The sequence below is a fragment of the Camponotus floridanus genome, unplaced genomic scaffold (assembly GCF_003227725.1).
Source record: "Camponotus floridanus strain SB8 unplaced genomic scaffold, Cflo_v7.5 scaffold28, whole genome shotgun sequence".
Classification (NCBI taxonomy): domain Eukaryota; kingdom Metazoa; phylum Arthropoda; class Insecta; order Hymenoptera; family Formicidae; genus Camponotus; species Camponotus floridanus.
This window is the reverse complement of record NW_020229414.1, coordinates 94,241-110,644: the sequence shown is the minus strand read 5'-3', so window position 1 is coordinate 110,644 and position 16,404 is coordinate 94,241. Positions and strand designations below refer to the sequence as shown.

The window sequence follows — 16,404 nt, the reverse complement described above, 5'->3', positions numbered from 1 at the left end:
CAATTATAATATCGTCAAAATAATTATTATCGAACATTTAATTCTATTCTCGTTAATTAATACCCGACCAAGTATAAAGTAAATTGATACGCGATTCCGAACATAGCGAAATAAAAAATACAACACGAACGACAATTTTATAAGGAGAATATATTGTTAAATACTTTTAAATTTGAATCCGTAAAAAATCAGTAGAAAATCAGACTGGGGAATCGAATTTATTAAATTTAGCAATTACGCACGTGTGTGTGACGATAAGAAATTGCGAATGAGTCGACGTTTAATCACTGTATTTCAATTTTCACGGTTCTCCATCTTACGCGGTGATAAATATCATTCATCGTTAAAACAGACGGACCCTTAATCTTAATGTGTCCCCGACTTTAAAGATTAGCACGACGAATCCCTCCCGAAAGTTAACAGTTTACCGTCCCTTGCAGCGATGGTCTTGTCGCCGTCTTTGTTTCTCCTCACGGTGATTTGCTGAAGTAATTAAAGTAATTTAAATACTTAAACAGCGAAATGACCTTTATAACCGATTGCAATTCAGTCTCTCTGTTACCCTCTCTCGCTGAGACACGTCTTAATGTTAATTTCACCGGTTACAATTCCTCGGAAATTTTTGAACTATGTGGCTGCGTTCTTTTTTTAGAAAATTCCATATAATCGTTCTACAAGATCTCGAAAAAAGAAACGATTGTCTTCGAAAATGATTTGATTTTTTATCTCCTTATATAATTTATTTGATTTTTTATCTCCTTATATAATTAATGCTTTTTCTAAATGATGTATTTAATTATGATTGTTTAGAATATTATTAAAAATTAATAGGCAACAATATATTACAAAAAACTTTTTTTTTATAAAATATATTTCAAAATTTAAAAATATTCAAAAGAAAAAGAAACATGCAAGATGAGATTTCTAATTATTAATATCATTATCATTAATAAAAAATATAGATTTAAATGTTCGATTGTTACGGGATTTATCGTAAACCATAAAATAAAATATTATATATATATATATATATATATATATATATATATATTAATATTGTTGAATATAAATACAAAAATATGAGAAAAAATATTTTTATTTTTTGAGTTGCTTATTAATTATTAGGATCATTTAATCCTTTTATTTTAGTTGGTATTTCTTTTATACAAATTAACATAGACAATCAAAATATTTAATTTTTAATATATTATTATAAAAATATTTTATTTTATGGTATATATATATCGAAATGAAATGGCTGTGTGTAGGTGCTAGAATGGTCCGGCGTATCTCTTATCGATCGGAGCTTCGAGGAGGTGCAGCAGATAATCGAGCGAACCGACGACGTAGCGGAGTTGGTGGTGGAGCATGCGACCGATATGTAAGTCAATGCATATAGTGATATTACCATGAGACGATTGTGAACAGACCTAACCGCAAATCGATTCTCTATATTCGCCTTGTGTTTCCCGGCGACTAATTTCTATGACGCCCTCGCAAAACAGTACTGGAGATTTACTAGACGATCCGCAATCTGGGAAAACACCTACAAATTTGGGTCTTCTAATGGGTAAGTACCAAAGATAAAATTTATAAAAATGACTTTTGAAATTTCCTTACTCAATTTTTTTTTACAGAAACAATATAATTTAGAGAAAATTTCCAGTTATACATATTATTTATATCGAAATAATGATTGTACACGATTCCATAAATAATCTTCGTCATACAAGAATGTATTGAGAAGATCGATATATAAGAATTTTATTATTACTCTGTAAATTGGCTATTGAAAAATATCGTTTTTCAATTTTTGCCCTAAATATGAAAATAATTTTTTTTTCTATGAAAATAATTTTATATCCAAAATAGTATCACGGATAAAACGTACGCATTCTCTAGTCATTTATAACATGACGATCGTTGTAAATAAAAAAACATAAAATTGTGATTACATTTGATTCGACAAGAATGATAAAGATCGATCATTTCGAAATTGGGTCTATAAAGAAAAGAAAAACCTAAAAGATAACGCAGAAATGTAGGCTTCGTACATATCGTTCTAGAAATAACTTCGAATAGTACGTGTGTAGTGGCTTTTTATATAACGAATAAAAGTCCCAAGTGGGACTCCAGGACGTTGCGAGGACGAAAATGATCTCTGACTACTGACACAGTTCCGTTTTGACCTCGAGAATATTCGCAAGACGAAGAACGAGTATTTTCGTATTCGTGAATATTTGCTAAGCCACTTTATATTCTCATGTGGTCACGTTTCTTTGTGTGAATTGAGAAAATACGTGATTTCGTGGACATAATCTACCATTAAAAATTAAAAATGCTTGTAAAAAATTTCAAGGTATAAAATCTTTTTTTAATAGACTTATCTTTATAATGAGAAAATTTGTATATGCCACTTTTATCAACCTTTATAATCGCTAAATCTCATTTACACATTTAATATTAATATATTCCTGAATTTCATTTACATATATATATTCAACGCATCATAAATATCTTAAATTATTCATATTTTATAACGCAATAATATTAAATGTTATCATCAAACACATACATTGACTTGCATATTCAAAATTTTAATTCATAATATCTAGAATAGTTTTTCAATATGCGTTTCCATTACATAATTGTTCCCACACGAAGCGAATTAAGAAACTGATTCCCAGTAATTTTTATTACATCATTTATTAGTATGGAAAATGATTGCAGTAGTGTGCGTTACTGATACAATGCATGTTAAAATATTTTTGCAGAAACCGAAACGGACAAAACGCCCTCGTCGCCGACGCGCAGGAAACTGCCAAAAACGCCGGTATAACGAGTTGATAAATTGATACACACATTGACCGTCTCTCTCTTTCTCTCTTTCTTTCATTACCCTACACGATGTACACGATGCATACGCAGACTCGGGGATAAGCACGCTTAAAAAAAAGCCGAGAATAAGAGCGTAAGGAAAAAAAGAAGGAGAAAAGCGCAAGGGAGCAGCTGATCGAAATGGAAAAGAGGTTCTCCTCCCTCGCGCATCCTCTCTTTGTTTTTGTACATATAATATAACATATAATATACGTGTTATTCGTGTTAACCGTACACGAACACGAATTGATTGTGCACGCGTGTAAACGACGGATGTATAGGCAGACGTGACGGGTGTGACGTGTGTGGACGAGTGCGTGAGATCGCGGCTTTTAGCGTCAACGTGTCCAAATCAGTTAAAGTGAACGAGCTACGTGAATGTGCCGAAGCGTGTCGAAAGTGTCACGAACAATTTATAAAAAATCTCCGGTAATCGCAATCGAAATGTCCGCGGATCAATCAATTTTGATGCCTAAAAAACAGCATGATTGATTTACATCTTCGACGTTTCGTCTAATTGTTTATTGGATTCGCCGCAATTTTTTTTTTTAGGGAATTGAACAAAAATTTGTCCGTTCAAATCTCTAATTTTTTTTATGTATTTAAAAAAAAATTGTAAAGTTAATTGCCAATTTACAACCGCAAATTAAAATTTTAATATCTATACGCATCTTTGTTATAACAAGTTTAATCGTAATAATAGTATTAATATATAAATAATTATGCCAAATTTCTGCGATAAAAAAATAATATAATTTATATTCATATATTAGAAAAATTTGTTTTTACATCAATTGCTGCATTATTCCGTCCTTTGATTACTCGCGTTCTTAATTCATTGATCCAATAGCCGAATTGCTTCCTAAATTACATTAAATTAAATTACATTAAATTCTTTCTCAACGGACCGACAATCTTATCTAAACGCTTTGCCAATAGTGCTTAAGAAAAGCTAACAAAAGTATTCGAATGTTCTTACTGAGTATTATTAATGGAAAATAAAATCAATTTTAAATCATGTCGATTTTACCTCAGTAAGACACGATGCGACACAATTCAACCGCGCATTTTCACTGATTGTGCGCGAAAATTGTTACATGTAAATATTGTACGTACATTGATGTAACGTAGCTATGATGTCCCTTTTTCTCGGCAAACCGAAACGAGCAAAATGTTCTTCGCGTTGTCGTCAGATAAGTTTCGAAAATCGCATTTCAATAATAATAAAAGAAAAGTCTGCCCATAAAAGGATAATTCAGACGATGTAAAAAATTACTTTCGAGTGTTTTTGAAAAGTTAGGTAATATTAAAAGAAAAAAATTGTAAAGAATTTATCTAGATTTACTAAGTTGATCTTTAATATATAGTAATTAATAGTTTTGGATCTCTAACGACAACCTCAAGCTCGTGTGATTTTAGAATTCGTGGTAAGAAAAAGAGTGTAGTAAAAGCTAAGTAATGTAGCCTTTTAAATTTTATGGATAATAAAAAATAATACAAAGTTAATCACGTATTTTATGCGTTATTAATCGCGAAAAGTGATAGCAACAAAAATATTTAAAAAATTTCGTGATCCATCGAATATAGTCCTTTTATTATATATAATTTTACATTCATTTATTATAATATATTACATTAATTTACATTGTATTTCGAGTATTATTATATTTCATATATTATTTTAAATTCTCAGCGAACGAAGGGTATATAATATATAAGAAAATATTTTAGTGCCGAACAATAAATTATCCAAAAGATATTTCAATCTCTCTATCGCGTATTTTCAAAATTCAATATTCAAAAAATTGAAATTTTATGATCAATGTATTTCTTTCTTTTTTTACGAAAACTGCACGAAAAGATAAAACTTGACGAGAATATAGTGATCGTCATATATCATCGACCGTCTACGTGGATTACAAAGAATTTATTGCTAATTGCTTTTATTTTTTTCGTCTCTTTTTGTCATTTTTATTTGTTACTGCTGTGATTTAAGGATCATAAAGTATCTTATCAGATACGAGAGTTTTAGCAAAAGTAGGTGGAATTCTTATCGTAATTGTAAAAAATTTTCTTGAGCTACCTACAGACGAAATTTAAGGAGAAGACTGTATCTAGTAGCTACTAAAAAAGAAAAACATGACAGATTTAACCAGTGCCGTGAATCCAATAATACACTTTTCCAATACCACGTTATATGTATGTACACTATGTGTGCTGTTTTTCAATCAGCGATCTTAGCTGTTTGCATACTCGAATAATATATGAGAGCGAACTTTGAAAAATATGCTACACGAATGTCGAAATTATTACGCCGGATTGTTTACCTTTAAAGTTACGCAACATCCTATATGTAAAATACTTGTGAAATGTTTCTATAAATTCTATAAATTAATGAACGTATTGAAGGCAAACATCCATGTAACATTTAATATTTCTACAAAAATTAAAAAACATTTTTGTAAAAATATGAATCTTTTGAACAGCTATACTTAATTAGTTTAATACAAATATACAAAAAATTGAAAAATAAAAATAAAACAACATAAAATAATACTGATTTTATACATTTGATTCGATACATTTATATATTTGGATTTATACTTATAATTTTATATAAGATCGTGTATATTCGTAATATTTTTCACTGATTAAAATATATAAAATGTTGAATTGACGGCACTGGTTTCTACCGCCTGATATCGATTATAGGATTTGTCGATGCGACTCGAGAACAACTTAAATTTATTAAGACATTATCACATATATGACCCCTTTATAGGCCATATAGCAGCAATCGTACAATCACTAGCAGAAATGCGCGTTACGGTGTACGCCAATTCGTTTTCTTCGGCGCAATCGCGGGGGTGTTCTTTATCTTCATATATTCCAGGATTGCAAAAAATATTAATAAAAATATGAAGAGAAATCAACTCTCACTTGATTATTCAATGAAAAATTCCATAAAAAAAAATTAATGTATTTTGTAATGCGATTATAAAATAAATGATAAAAATTAAAACAATTGCGAATAGTATAATTATTGCAATTTCTTGTCGTTTAAAAAAAATATACATAAATGTAGAATCTTGTATACAGTATTATTACTATTATTGAAAACTAGCATTATTGTAAATATTACTATATAAGGGATTCTTATTATCTATAAAACCTCACTCGTAACATCTCAAATTAAAGGGCATTAAAGTTTTTCATTGAAATCAATTAACGGAAACCAATTAACAGAATACATACTTCAATATATGTATCATTAAAAATCTGAAGTACCAGAATATTTAAAAACCTGAAAGTTTTTTAAATTTCTTTTCTTTCTCTTTATTCAAGCATTATAAAAACACAAAATTTCGAATGCTACCGAGACCTGTCACCCGCTAAAATAATTTAATCGATTGAATTATTCCTCCTTTTCCTCCCCGATTTCGGTTGTCGCGTTCTCGTGTGGCCATTAATTTAATTGTTTGCCGATGCGTCATTGGTTTATTTCGACGCAACGCTATTCGATCGGCCCCCTCGATTAATTATCGCAAACGAACATGGTACACGAATCGGTCGGGTATGTAATTATATCGATTAAACGCGAGCTTATATGAACACCTCCGTCCGTCGGTTTCGCAACGCGACACCGCAACCGATTTCTGTCTGAAGAAAGAGAAAAGCTTTCGTACAATCAATCGTAGATAAGCCGTGTGAGCAGCGCGTTGCTCGTATCGCTATTGAGAATTTTTATAAAAATTGCCCATTTTCGCGAAAAATTAATATTAATCGCGACATTTTTACGTGAAAACCTAGGAACAAATGATTAAAATAAATTTTAATTTTACAAAGCTTGTTTTTCGACATGCGTGCACTTTGTTATAATTGTGTGCGAAAAATTATTTTATTATAAATTTATTATAAATTAAAAATATATATAATATTTTTAATTAGTACGAAATACATTGACGCATTTCTCTTTTCCTATCGTAATTGTACATATGTACATTGTATTTAAATATTCGAAGAAAACTTTTCCAGAGAATCTTTTTCAGAGAATCTCTTTCAGAGATTTTTGTTGCCAGATTATTTTCTTGTTTTTCTCAAGACAACGAACGAGCGAAAGCGGAAATTCACACGGCTTCTAGATATTAACGCGAGCTTCAGAAATGTAGAAGCGATTGTAAAGCACGGAATATACAGGAGAATATACTGAATTTAGTATTTTAGCGCAGTTTTAGGTATTGTGTATATTGGGTGTTTTGATAAAGTACTTAGCAAGTTAAATTTTTTTTTTATTTAATCGGTACGCATCCGCGATGTAAAGTGGATGCTGTTCGGTCAAAACCTGATTAATCAATTTTACAAATTAAAAAATATGTACATTTTTTCTTTTGTCGCATTTCTACTTCATCGCGTAAACGCAAACGATTGAAAAGATATTATTGCTTCAAATAAATTTTGGAAAGACTTTGAGGTTTGATCAAGATCGAAAATTAGATTTTCTCAGGTTTTGACTTGATTACGTCGCTATTAATTAACGCAATTCCACCTGGATACATCGTACGATGCATTAAACCGATCATCTTGCGCGGCGCGACCGGCAATGTAAATATTCCTTGATCTATAGACTAGAAAACTTTGTTATGGACCACTGTATCTTTCACGAGGGATTTTTACAGTTGGACCAATAAGCGTCCATAGAGAATAAAGCTCGTTCAAGCGCAAGGGACATGTATCTGATACGAAGCATTATTTATAACAAGAGAATAGAATATTAAAGAGACTCTCATTAATTTTACAAACATAAAATATTTCAGTTGAATGTATTGAATTATGCAAGCAAGAAAAAATTTTAATGTATTTTATGCACGTATTCATATTTTATAATTATAAATTTTGTATTGTAAATATTTATTATAAATATTATAATTATATAATATTATAAATATTTATAAATATTATAAATATTTATAACAATATTTATATTGCATAAGTATTTTTATCAAATGTATGGCATTTTTAATCATTCAATTAAATGTTTTCTCGAATTTCTCGAGTATACCAAAATGAAAATTTATTTTTATGATACGAATTTTTACATTAGACAAAGATATTCCAATATTATAATAATATATCTCAAATGTTACATATAACTGCAACGTGCAATACATATGTTATATCCGCATAAGTTTATAAATTAATCCTTCGTATCAGATGCATGCATTTTTCGCTGAAAAAAGCGGAGTATTACTTATAAAAATACATTACATCTACAAATTTCTACCTTTATGAATGTTAAAGAATCAAATGATATCCGTGTAGATTAATCGGGTATGTCTATAAGCGAAAAATTATGTGTTTTAAATACGATTATTGTTGAGTAAGGCTAAGATCGCTACCATGCTTAAAATTAGACCATGCTTCCGATGGTTAGGGCTCAGCTTCCCAAATCTCTCGAATGTATTTTTCTTTTCATCTTGTGGAAAAAACATTGTGCTACGTATGCGTTGGTCATTAAAACATTTACCAAAACAGCAAAAAGTATCTGCGAGAGTGTGCATGCCGAAAAATTGATGAACCTTGTTGATTACATATTTATATGCTGATTAAATTATATCACGCATTTTATGAAAATTATAATTTAAATGATTTTCATTGTATAGCTCGAAAGATAATTATAATAATCATATTTAATTTTTGATAATTTCTCTGACAATAAATTAAATTTTATTTATCATTTATCAGTCGTATAGAAAAATATGAAATATTAAAATGCGGGGAATATTCTGTCCCTTTACATCGGAAGGAATGCGGATAAAATTTCCGATAATATTAATTCAGCAACAAATAGTATAAATATTACACTCAACGTTACCTCAATATCGTAAACGAGCAATGTACTTCCTCTGTCGATTAATCCCCATTATTTCAATCCCTCGATGCTCCTCGATGTCTCTCGTTGCACTCATTGTCAATCACATGAGCCAAACACGCGTATTTGTCAGAAAATTCGAACGGATGGCGATTTACGGAAACATATGATCGATATCAATAGCACATATATACTTGACGTATACAAAAACCCCACTCGCGTTAGCAGGATCAGAGTTTATAGATTAAAACAACCGTTCGTACTTTCATTCGGCACTCAATCGCGCTCGCGAATAACACTCGCGAAAAACGCGTACATCCTTTTACAGGCCGGCGTCACCGATCACCCGAAAAAAACACACTTGGGAGTCCTCGAGTGGTTAAATTGATACGCTGAAAAAAATTAAAAAAACAAGCTTCGAGCCCGAACTTCTCGGTTGTGCTCGCGTTGTGTGCAACACGTCAAGTTCGGCGTAAAATCGCACGGGGACTGACGTGACGTCATAATCATGGCGGACGCGTGCGACGTAAATCGCGCAGCAACTGGCGTGACGTCACAATCATGGCGGACGCGACCGTCCCGACGTCCATACGAATATCTCGGGCGAGCGAAATCGAGCGCTTCGCGAGGATCTTCCTCGCGATCCCTGCGATCGTTTCTTGATGTCCAGATGTTGGATCCAGAGAAGATCCTTGGACGAGAAAATATCAAGATACTTTTGCCAAAACTTTCGGTCCGATGAGAAACGGCGATTCTCGCCGGCAGATTGTTGCCAGATATATTCATCGCACAAGCCGATTTCACGCAACGAGACGATTACCTGAGACGACACACTTAGACACGATACACTCGACATACGTTCGTGACCGAAATTTGTTCAGGAACGAGCAAAAAGACGCGGGAATCAGAGATAATCACGACTCGTCGAAACGCGCAGTTAAAATGACGTAGTGAGTCAAGTGAGTGACGTTTGCAAGGAGTGATCACGTGACCATGGGTCTGTTCTTGTAGGTGCACTGCTACACTAGTGCAATAAGTTAGAAGGAGACAAAATATTATATTTCACTCTAAAAATATGACGTGACGTTTAATTGGCGCATTGTTGAAATAATTGACTTATTGTAAAAGAAATTTACATGTTTATATTCATCTCTGGCAATTAACAACGTGGATAGACGCGATAACGAAATATTTGATCACACGTTTAATTTCGCGCGTGTCATAGACATAATAAATAATATATAGATACACCGCGCGGAAATTAGAAAGAGAAAGAAAGCTTTTAGAGTAGTCTTCTCTATCAAATATAAGCAAGAATATGTAACAAATATATGTATAATAAATATATAAAGAACTGAATCTTAAAAAAGAAATTTATTAAAAAATCTAGTTATTTAATCGAGTAAAAGGGACAAACTAATTTTTGATGCGATGGCGCCCTCTTTATTTTTTATGTAAACTATATATGAAAAAAATAGAGTATGTGCGCCATCTACACTATATTTTATTGCGTCTATGACTCATGATCCCGCCAAGTGACAGTTCTTTGCAAACTTCAAATGACTACGTTGCTCGATATATCTTAGCATATTAAGAGAGAAATGGTAATATAGTTTTATTATTTTTCTTATCTTTTATTGTGAGTCTTGAAACAACTTCGAGAATTGTTTATCACATGTCCAAATTCTCTTTTACGATTTTATGTAAAGTTAATTTATTATCATCAACAGCTCTCTTATTATTTCTTTCAATAAGTCTCGAATTTGTCTCTTTCTTTCTCTCTCTCTTTTTCTTACTATGTTTTATATAATCGTCATTATATATTTATAAAATAATTGTGAGATAGGAAGAAAGGAATTTGAATGTAGAATAATAATTAAATAATGTATAAAATGACAATATTATTTTCGTAATCGACAGAGTTCATCGATCAGAATTGACAACAAACATTGATAACGATTTTATTACATTGAGAAACAAATTGAAGCATTGTACACTGAAAAATCTCTTTCGCAGCCCGTACGTTTCGTTGATAGTCAAATTGATAAGAAAAATAATATCTAAAAATAATATCTCTAATATGAATACATACTTATTGCTTGGCAATTTTTATAGAGCTTGCACGTGCAATAATCGATATTTTACCTTAAGTACTGTAGCGTGGATTCTAAACGCCTTTAGTAAGTAACGACATGAGTCAGAATTTTGCTAACATAGGAAGATAAAAACTGAATCTTATCGAATGTAGAGATTTCTATAATATATCATTTATAATAATGTAATAGTTATTATACATATACATATACATCTATGTGAAAAGAAACAATATATAGATAATTGTATAAATTTTATAACTATTAATATATAATTAACGTTTAGTAATATCTTAGGGCTAACGAATACAGGGTTTATCGATTCTTCAATGCAAGCTCTACAACTACAACAAACGTTTGCCAATTTTGTAAAATCGCATATCTCTAGACGGATTTAAAGTTCGTATAACAAGTCATATCGTCTTCAAAAATCTTTGAAAAATTTTTGTAATTGACGTTTCTTTGACAAAGCGAGACAAAGTTCAAAATTTCAACAACTTACTTTGAAAATCCCATACAGTCGCTTTAAGTCCTTTTTTGCAGGATATTTACATAAAATCGTGATAAAATCAGAGGAGAGATCTTTTCTGATAGTGATATTCAGGATCCTCCAAAACGTGACGTACGTGGTGGCGAAAAAAGAAAAAAGGCAGCACACGAGCGTGCCCGTCGCTTTCGTGAGAGAGAACGAATGTCACGCTTTGCACTTTTCGTTTCACGTGAGAGAGGCAAGACGCGTTAAATGCGATAAACGCGCATGCAACGAGAAGACTCGGAAAGAGACGCGTAGCATAAAGAAGGAAACGAAAGTGTCAGTTGGGGCGAGTTGTGTCGTTGCTGTTCTCCTTTCTCTGCTTCATTGCTGATCTTCGCGCGGACTAAAATCGCCTGAAAGCGATCCGTCGCGAAATTCAACGCACATGTCGAATTTTTTTAACACCAAATCCGAGACTTTTTATTTTTTCAAAGGGATGGAATGGTGTCGAGTGAATTTTATTCATATACTTTATCGGCTATATTGTATAATCCGAAGTATTAAACGTTACGCGTGTTTGTGATATTACTCTTACACAATTGGATATTGCACAATTTACCTGTCAACATATTTGGAGTTTGAATATTTTAAAATTCAAAGCGCTTTTCGTGCGAATGGTAAAAAAATTGGACGTTGTTAAATTTAATTTTTTGTAGCTTGTTTTTATTTTAAATCTTACTTTGTTTTGGGCATTGTACAATTTTCGAATATAATCATACATCGGAAATATTATCTGTATAAAAAAATGTACTAAAAAATTTTACATTTATACAGAAAAAATATAATATTTCAGGCAATATATATTGCTTAGAAAATTCTACTTTTAAATAAAACAAGCAGAAAAATGCTCATTAGTTTTACCTCGTAAAATTGCTCCGACGCTGTTCCAGATTTTCTCCACGAAATTTAAATCCTGAACTCGCGATGTGAGAATTATCCTTCTCGCGTTCTCGAAAAAGCGGTCTAAATGGAAAGGAGAAACGGCGAAAAAGTTTAAAAAAGAGATTCTCGCGGAGAAGCTCGACTACATGCATACACGGAGGCTGTGGCACTCGATCTTTCTTTACGTAATTTTTACCCTGCCAGAGAAAGATCATATATATGTATAAATGTATATCTCCATCTCTACCGCGTTCCGCTCTTTTATTCTCTCTTTGTCTAACTCACTTTCTCCTTATCACATACTGCTCTTTTATTATTATTTTATCTCGTTCAGCTTATATCTCTTCCCCTTCTATCCCTCTCTGTTTTTCTCTCTCTCTCTCTCTCTTTCTCTCGTTTCCTATTTCTCTGTCTCTAACTTTTTTTTGTTAGATTGCTCTATGTCCTTAACTCTTCCCGATGTACGAGAGACTTACACGAGATTCCTCTCTGGACTTCTACATACTCTGTGTGCTCCGTCTCTTCACTCTCTACGTTACTCTAAGTAATTCCGTTACTTCCGCCCACGTATGTACATACTCGATGTCATCTACGTTTCTTTATATATTATACATATATATATACATATATATACATGCATATATGCAACTGTGTGTCTCCCTGTATATACCCGCTGACATAAGCCGACCGCACCGTGTAATACAAAAAAAAAACCAATATGATCAGAAATAAAAAAAAAAGCAATAGATCCGCTGAGACGAAAGAGAAATGAAAATGACGAAATGTAAGTTGTCCATGTTGAACAAATTTAGCATATTGGCCCTCCACGCTACTCTCTCCCAACTGGCACGAATTCTAGTTGTACGTTAGCGTTTTTTTTTTCTTTCTTTCTTTGCGACTCGTTTCTCTTACCTCTTTCTTTCTCTCTTCCAATTCTCCCCGTACGTCTGTGGCTGCCTCGTTGTTTAGCTCAGTAATATTTATCAATTTATAGATCGACGTGTACCAACTTTTCTCTGGCTCTCTTTCTCTTTCTCTGTCTCTGTCTCTACGTATCTTTATATGGCTATTTTCTTTTCTTTTTTTCCCAATCTATCCGCTATCTTTAATTTTGATTGCGAGCGCAGACACACGAACACTAAACTCGTCCTGAGTGATGCACAAATGCCAAACGTCCGAGCGCATTGTCCGCGATATTGTTCGCGATTGCGATTGATCGACCATATTCGCGGGGAAGAAAGATAGTTTTTCGGTCCTCTGTCAAATCTTCTCACGTGATGGGCTCACAATTGTTCTCGATGCTATTGCAATCTCTATCTGTGCAATTTCATCGATGTGCAACGCGGTCGACGAATATAAATAGACACGGGCATTCAATAATTCTGTTAGTTCTTATCGTTCTGTGGGGGGTTTGGGAATTGTGAACATTTTCGCTCAATGCTCGACGACCGATCTACAAGCGAAGCTATCGATAATCTTTAACAATAATATTTGCTCGGATGGAGAAACGCGGGCGTTTGGTTGTTGTCATATTGTCGCTTTCCCTAGTATATACGCGAGATACGTGGGAATGTGAATTTAATGGATCATACCTCCGTCGACCATACATTAAATAAATGTTTTTGGACGGACGAAACGTATCGCACAACATTAGTCGGTTGCTATACTTGGGAAGTGCGAGCTTTGGAAACAACCGTAGACTGACATTGTACATCAACGCTTGTCGCAACGACACTTCTTCGGCTTCGACAGAACCTGTGCACGTGTAATAATAGCGTAGATAGTAGCCAATATATGGAAGATGCTTGATAAAGATTGAAAACAAAATAATAAATATGTGTATACAGTAGTTACATGCGATAATTAATCTTAATATTTCTGATTGTCTCCATTTTTAATATATAATGAATATATCATCTAAGAAACGTTATATATAAATAATTGGTAATTTATAATGTATGACACGAAAAATAGATCAATTTTCTAGAGAGGAGAATTGTTTAAATATATCTGTCATATGATTTTTATTAATTTTAGATTTTAATTCCAGCGATAATTATTAAGCGACAAAACTTGCTCGCGATGATTTTAATATACGAAACTATTATGGAGAGATAATGGAGACAGAAAACTTCATGGTTAAATTACTTCACCGTGATATCTTTTCAGAAACTCATCTTGCCATCTTCATTAAAATTTATTTTTTACTTTAAATCGGGATAAAAAGATTCTCTCATCCCCACTTTCGTCTGCGATAACTTCTCTATTCCCATTACCGAGACCGTACCTGTTAGCAGGGAGATTGTCCGTAAAAATAATCTCTAAGTATATATAATCTTAAATCTTCTCTTTCTCTCCCTCTTTATAATTATTAATTATCTTTTGACATTATTCTCATTCTTCTCTTCCTTTCTTTCGTTTTAATATATATGCTTGAAAAAGTATTTTACAGTGATTATACACATATACATATATTTATACAAAATATACAAAATATATATAATAATATATTATATTAATTATAATATATACCTGTAAAGTTTATATAAATTAAAAAATTTTACTTTAACACTTAGAATTGAGTAGTTAGATAATATTTTGAAAAATTTGAAGCTTTATTTATAATCTATTAAATAATCTTAAGCTTAATACGTATTATATATTTTAGATTAGTGTTTATCATACATATTATTTTATTTAGAAAGTTATGTAATATATCAGATTATAATATTATTCAGAATGTTCTCGATAAAATTATAATATCAGACTTTCAGTTTCAAAATGGGGATATGAGATTTATATCCCAAATTCATATCCTATTTCAAAGTTAACAGAAATAATAATAGTATAATATCAATTGGTTTCCGTTTTCATAAATAAACAGCAATACAATTAATTTACTAAATGATATATAGACGAGCTTTCATGTAGACAATGCAAAAGCATACAATAAAGTTATTTTGTTTATTGAATTAAAATTACGGATAAAAATTTTATGACAAATATATCATCTTTAATATACACGTCATAATATGACATAGCCAAAGAAGCGCGTTGTGACATACATGTATGTATTTTTGCTTGCGCATAGAAAAAAAATTTTTTTATTGAAGTAAATATATATGTAAACATATATAATAAATACGTACAGTTCGGGAAAACCGTACGTGAAAAGAAAGGATAATGAATGAATTGAACGATTTCTTTATGTTTTTGCAATTATAATTTGGATATGATCTAAGAAGGCAAGTGGAGAAGATATATGAAGGATATCGTGGAAACAAGTTGGAAGAGAAGTATGAGGAGAGAAGAAGAAGATCGAGAAGAGAATATATAAATCGTGGATCGCGTAAAAGCGAAAAAAATTGAGACAAATGAAAATTAACCAAGGCCTGTTTAAACGAACGTTTTTCTTGACTGTATCGCATGTCCAGGGTTATAGTCCAATGATTCATTTACGTTAAATAAATAAGAAAAATATAGAAAAAAATTATTATACGTTATATATAATGTCCTATAATAATATATTAAGATTGTTTCAAGATATAATTACAAAAATATCAAAATAGAATAATATGTATTGATTTCAGTGGTCTTTTTAGTAAAAAGAAAATTCAAAAAAATTTTAAATAGAATTACAGAAATATAAAAATTCAAAAATTTACAAAAGTTGAAAAATACCAATCTGAAAACTAGATTAAAGAATTTGGAAAATTCTGTATGTGTTTTTGAGACTATTTCAAAAATATAGTTATAGATTTTTTAATTTTTAAATGCCTTATTATTTTTACAATAGATTATCGATCTGTGCCTAGTTAAAAGAGAATGAAATAAAATTTAATATACTTTTTAAAACTAATATTTTTCTTGGGACTACATCCCTACAAATATACAGACACACATAAACATATATACATATTCATAGTTGTTATGCTGTATGATCTGTGACACGGAATGAGTTTTGACACGAATAAAACTAAACCTCGAGGACTGCTCTTAGTTTGCTCATTCTCATCTTCGTTTTATCTCTTCAACAAAACTCTACCGTGAAACTGCTTCTGCATGCAAAATTAACTCTGCTTCCAGTTCCTCATAACAGCCGCAAGTGGACACGAAAGTTCTGTTAAAAGTTCTTTAAAATTCTAGCG

The 16,404-nt window shown here is 31.6% G+C and overlaps 2 protein-coding genes across 6 annotated transcripts in view; one reads left to right on the top strand and one right to left on the bottom strand.

Annotated features, from left to right (window-relative positions):
- LOC109609849 (cytochrome c oxidase assembly factor 3, mitochondrial) overlaps window positions 1–8,915 on the bottom strand; it is a 134,015-nt gene extending 125,100 nt beyond the window's left edge. The window contains exon 1 of the mRNA XM_025409674.1: window positions 8,750–8,915. The gene's annotated coding sequence lies outside the window, so the exon portion shown is untranslated. The remainder of the gene's footprint in view (window positions 1–8,749) is intronic.
- The window catches only part of LOC105250748 (regulating synaptic membrane exocytosis protein 1), a 138,370-nt gene that overhangs the window by 109,869 nt on the left and 12,097 nt on the right, over window positions 1–16,404 (top strand). For all 5 annotated transcript variants that reach the window (XM_025409670.1, XM_025409669.1, XM_025409672.1 and 2 more), the window contains exons 13-15: window positions 1,269–1,381; window positions 1,506–1,570; window positions 2,775–2,833. In XM_025409670.1, the coding sequence (XP_025265455.1) occupies window positions 1,269–1,381; window positions 1,506–1,570; window positions 2,775–2,833 (237 nt within the window). The remainder of the gene's footprint in view (window positions 1–1,268; window positions 1,382–1,505; window positions 1,571–2,774; window positions 2,834–16,404) is intronic.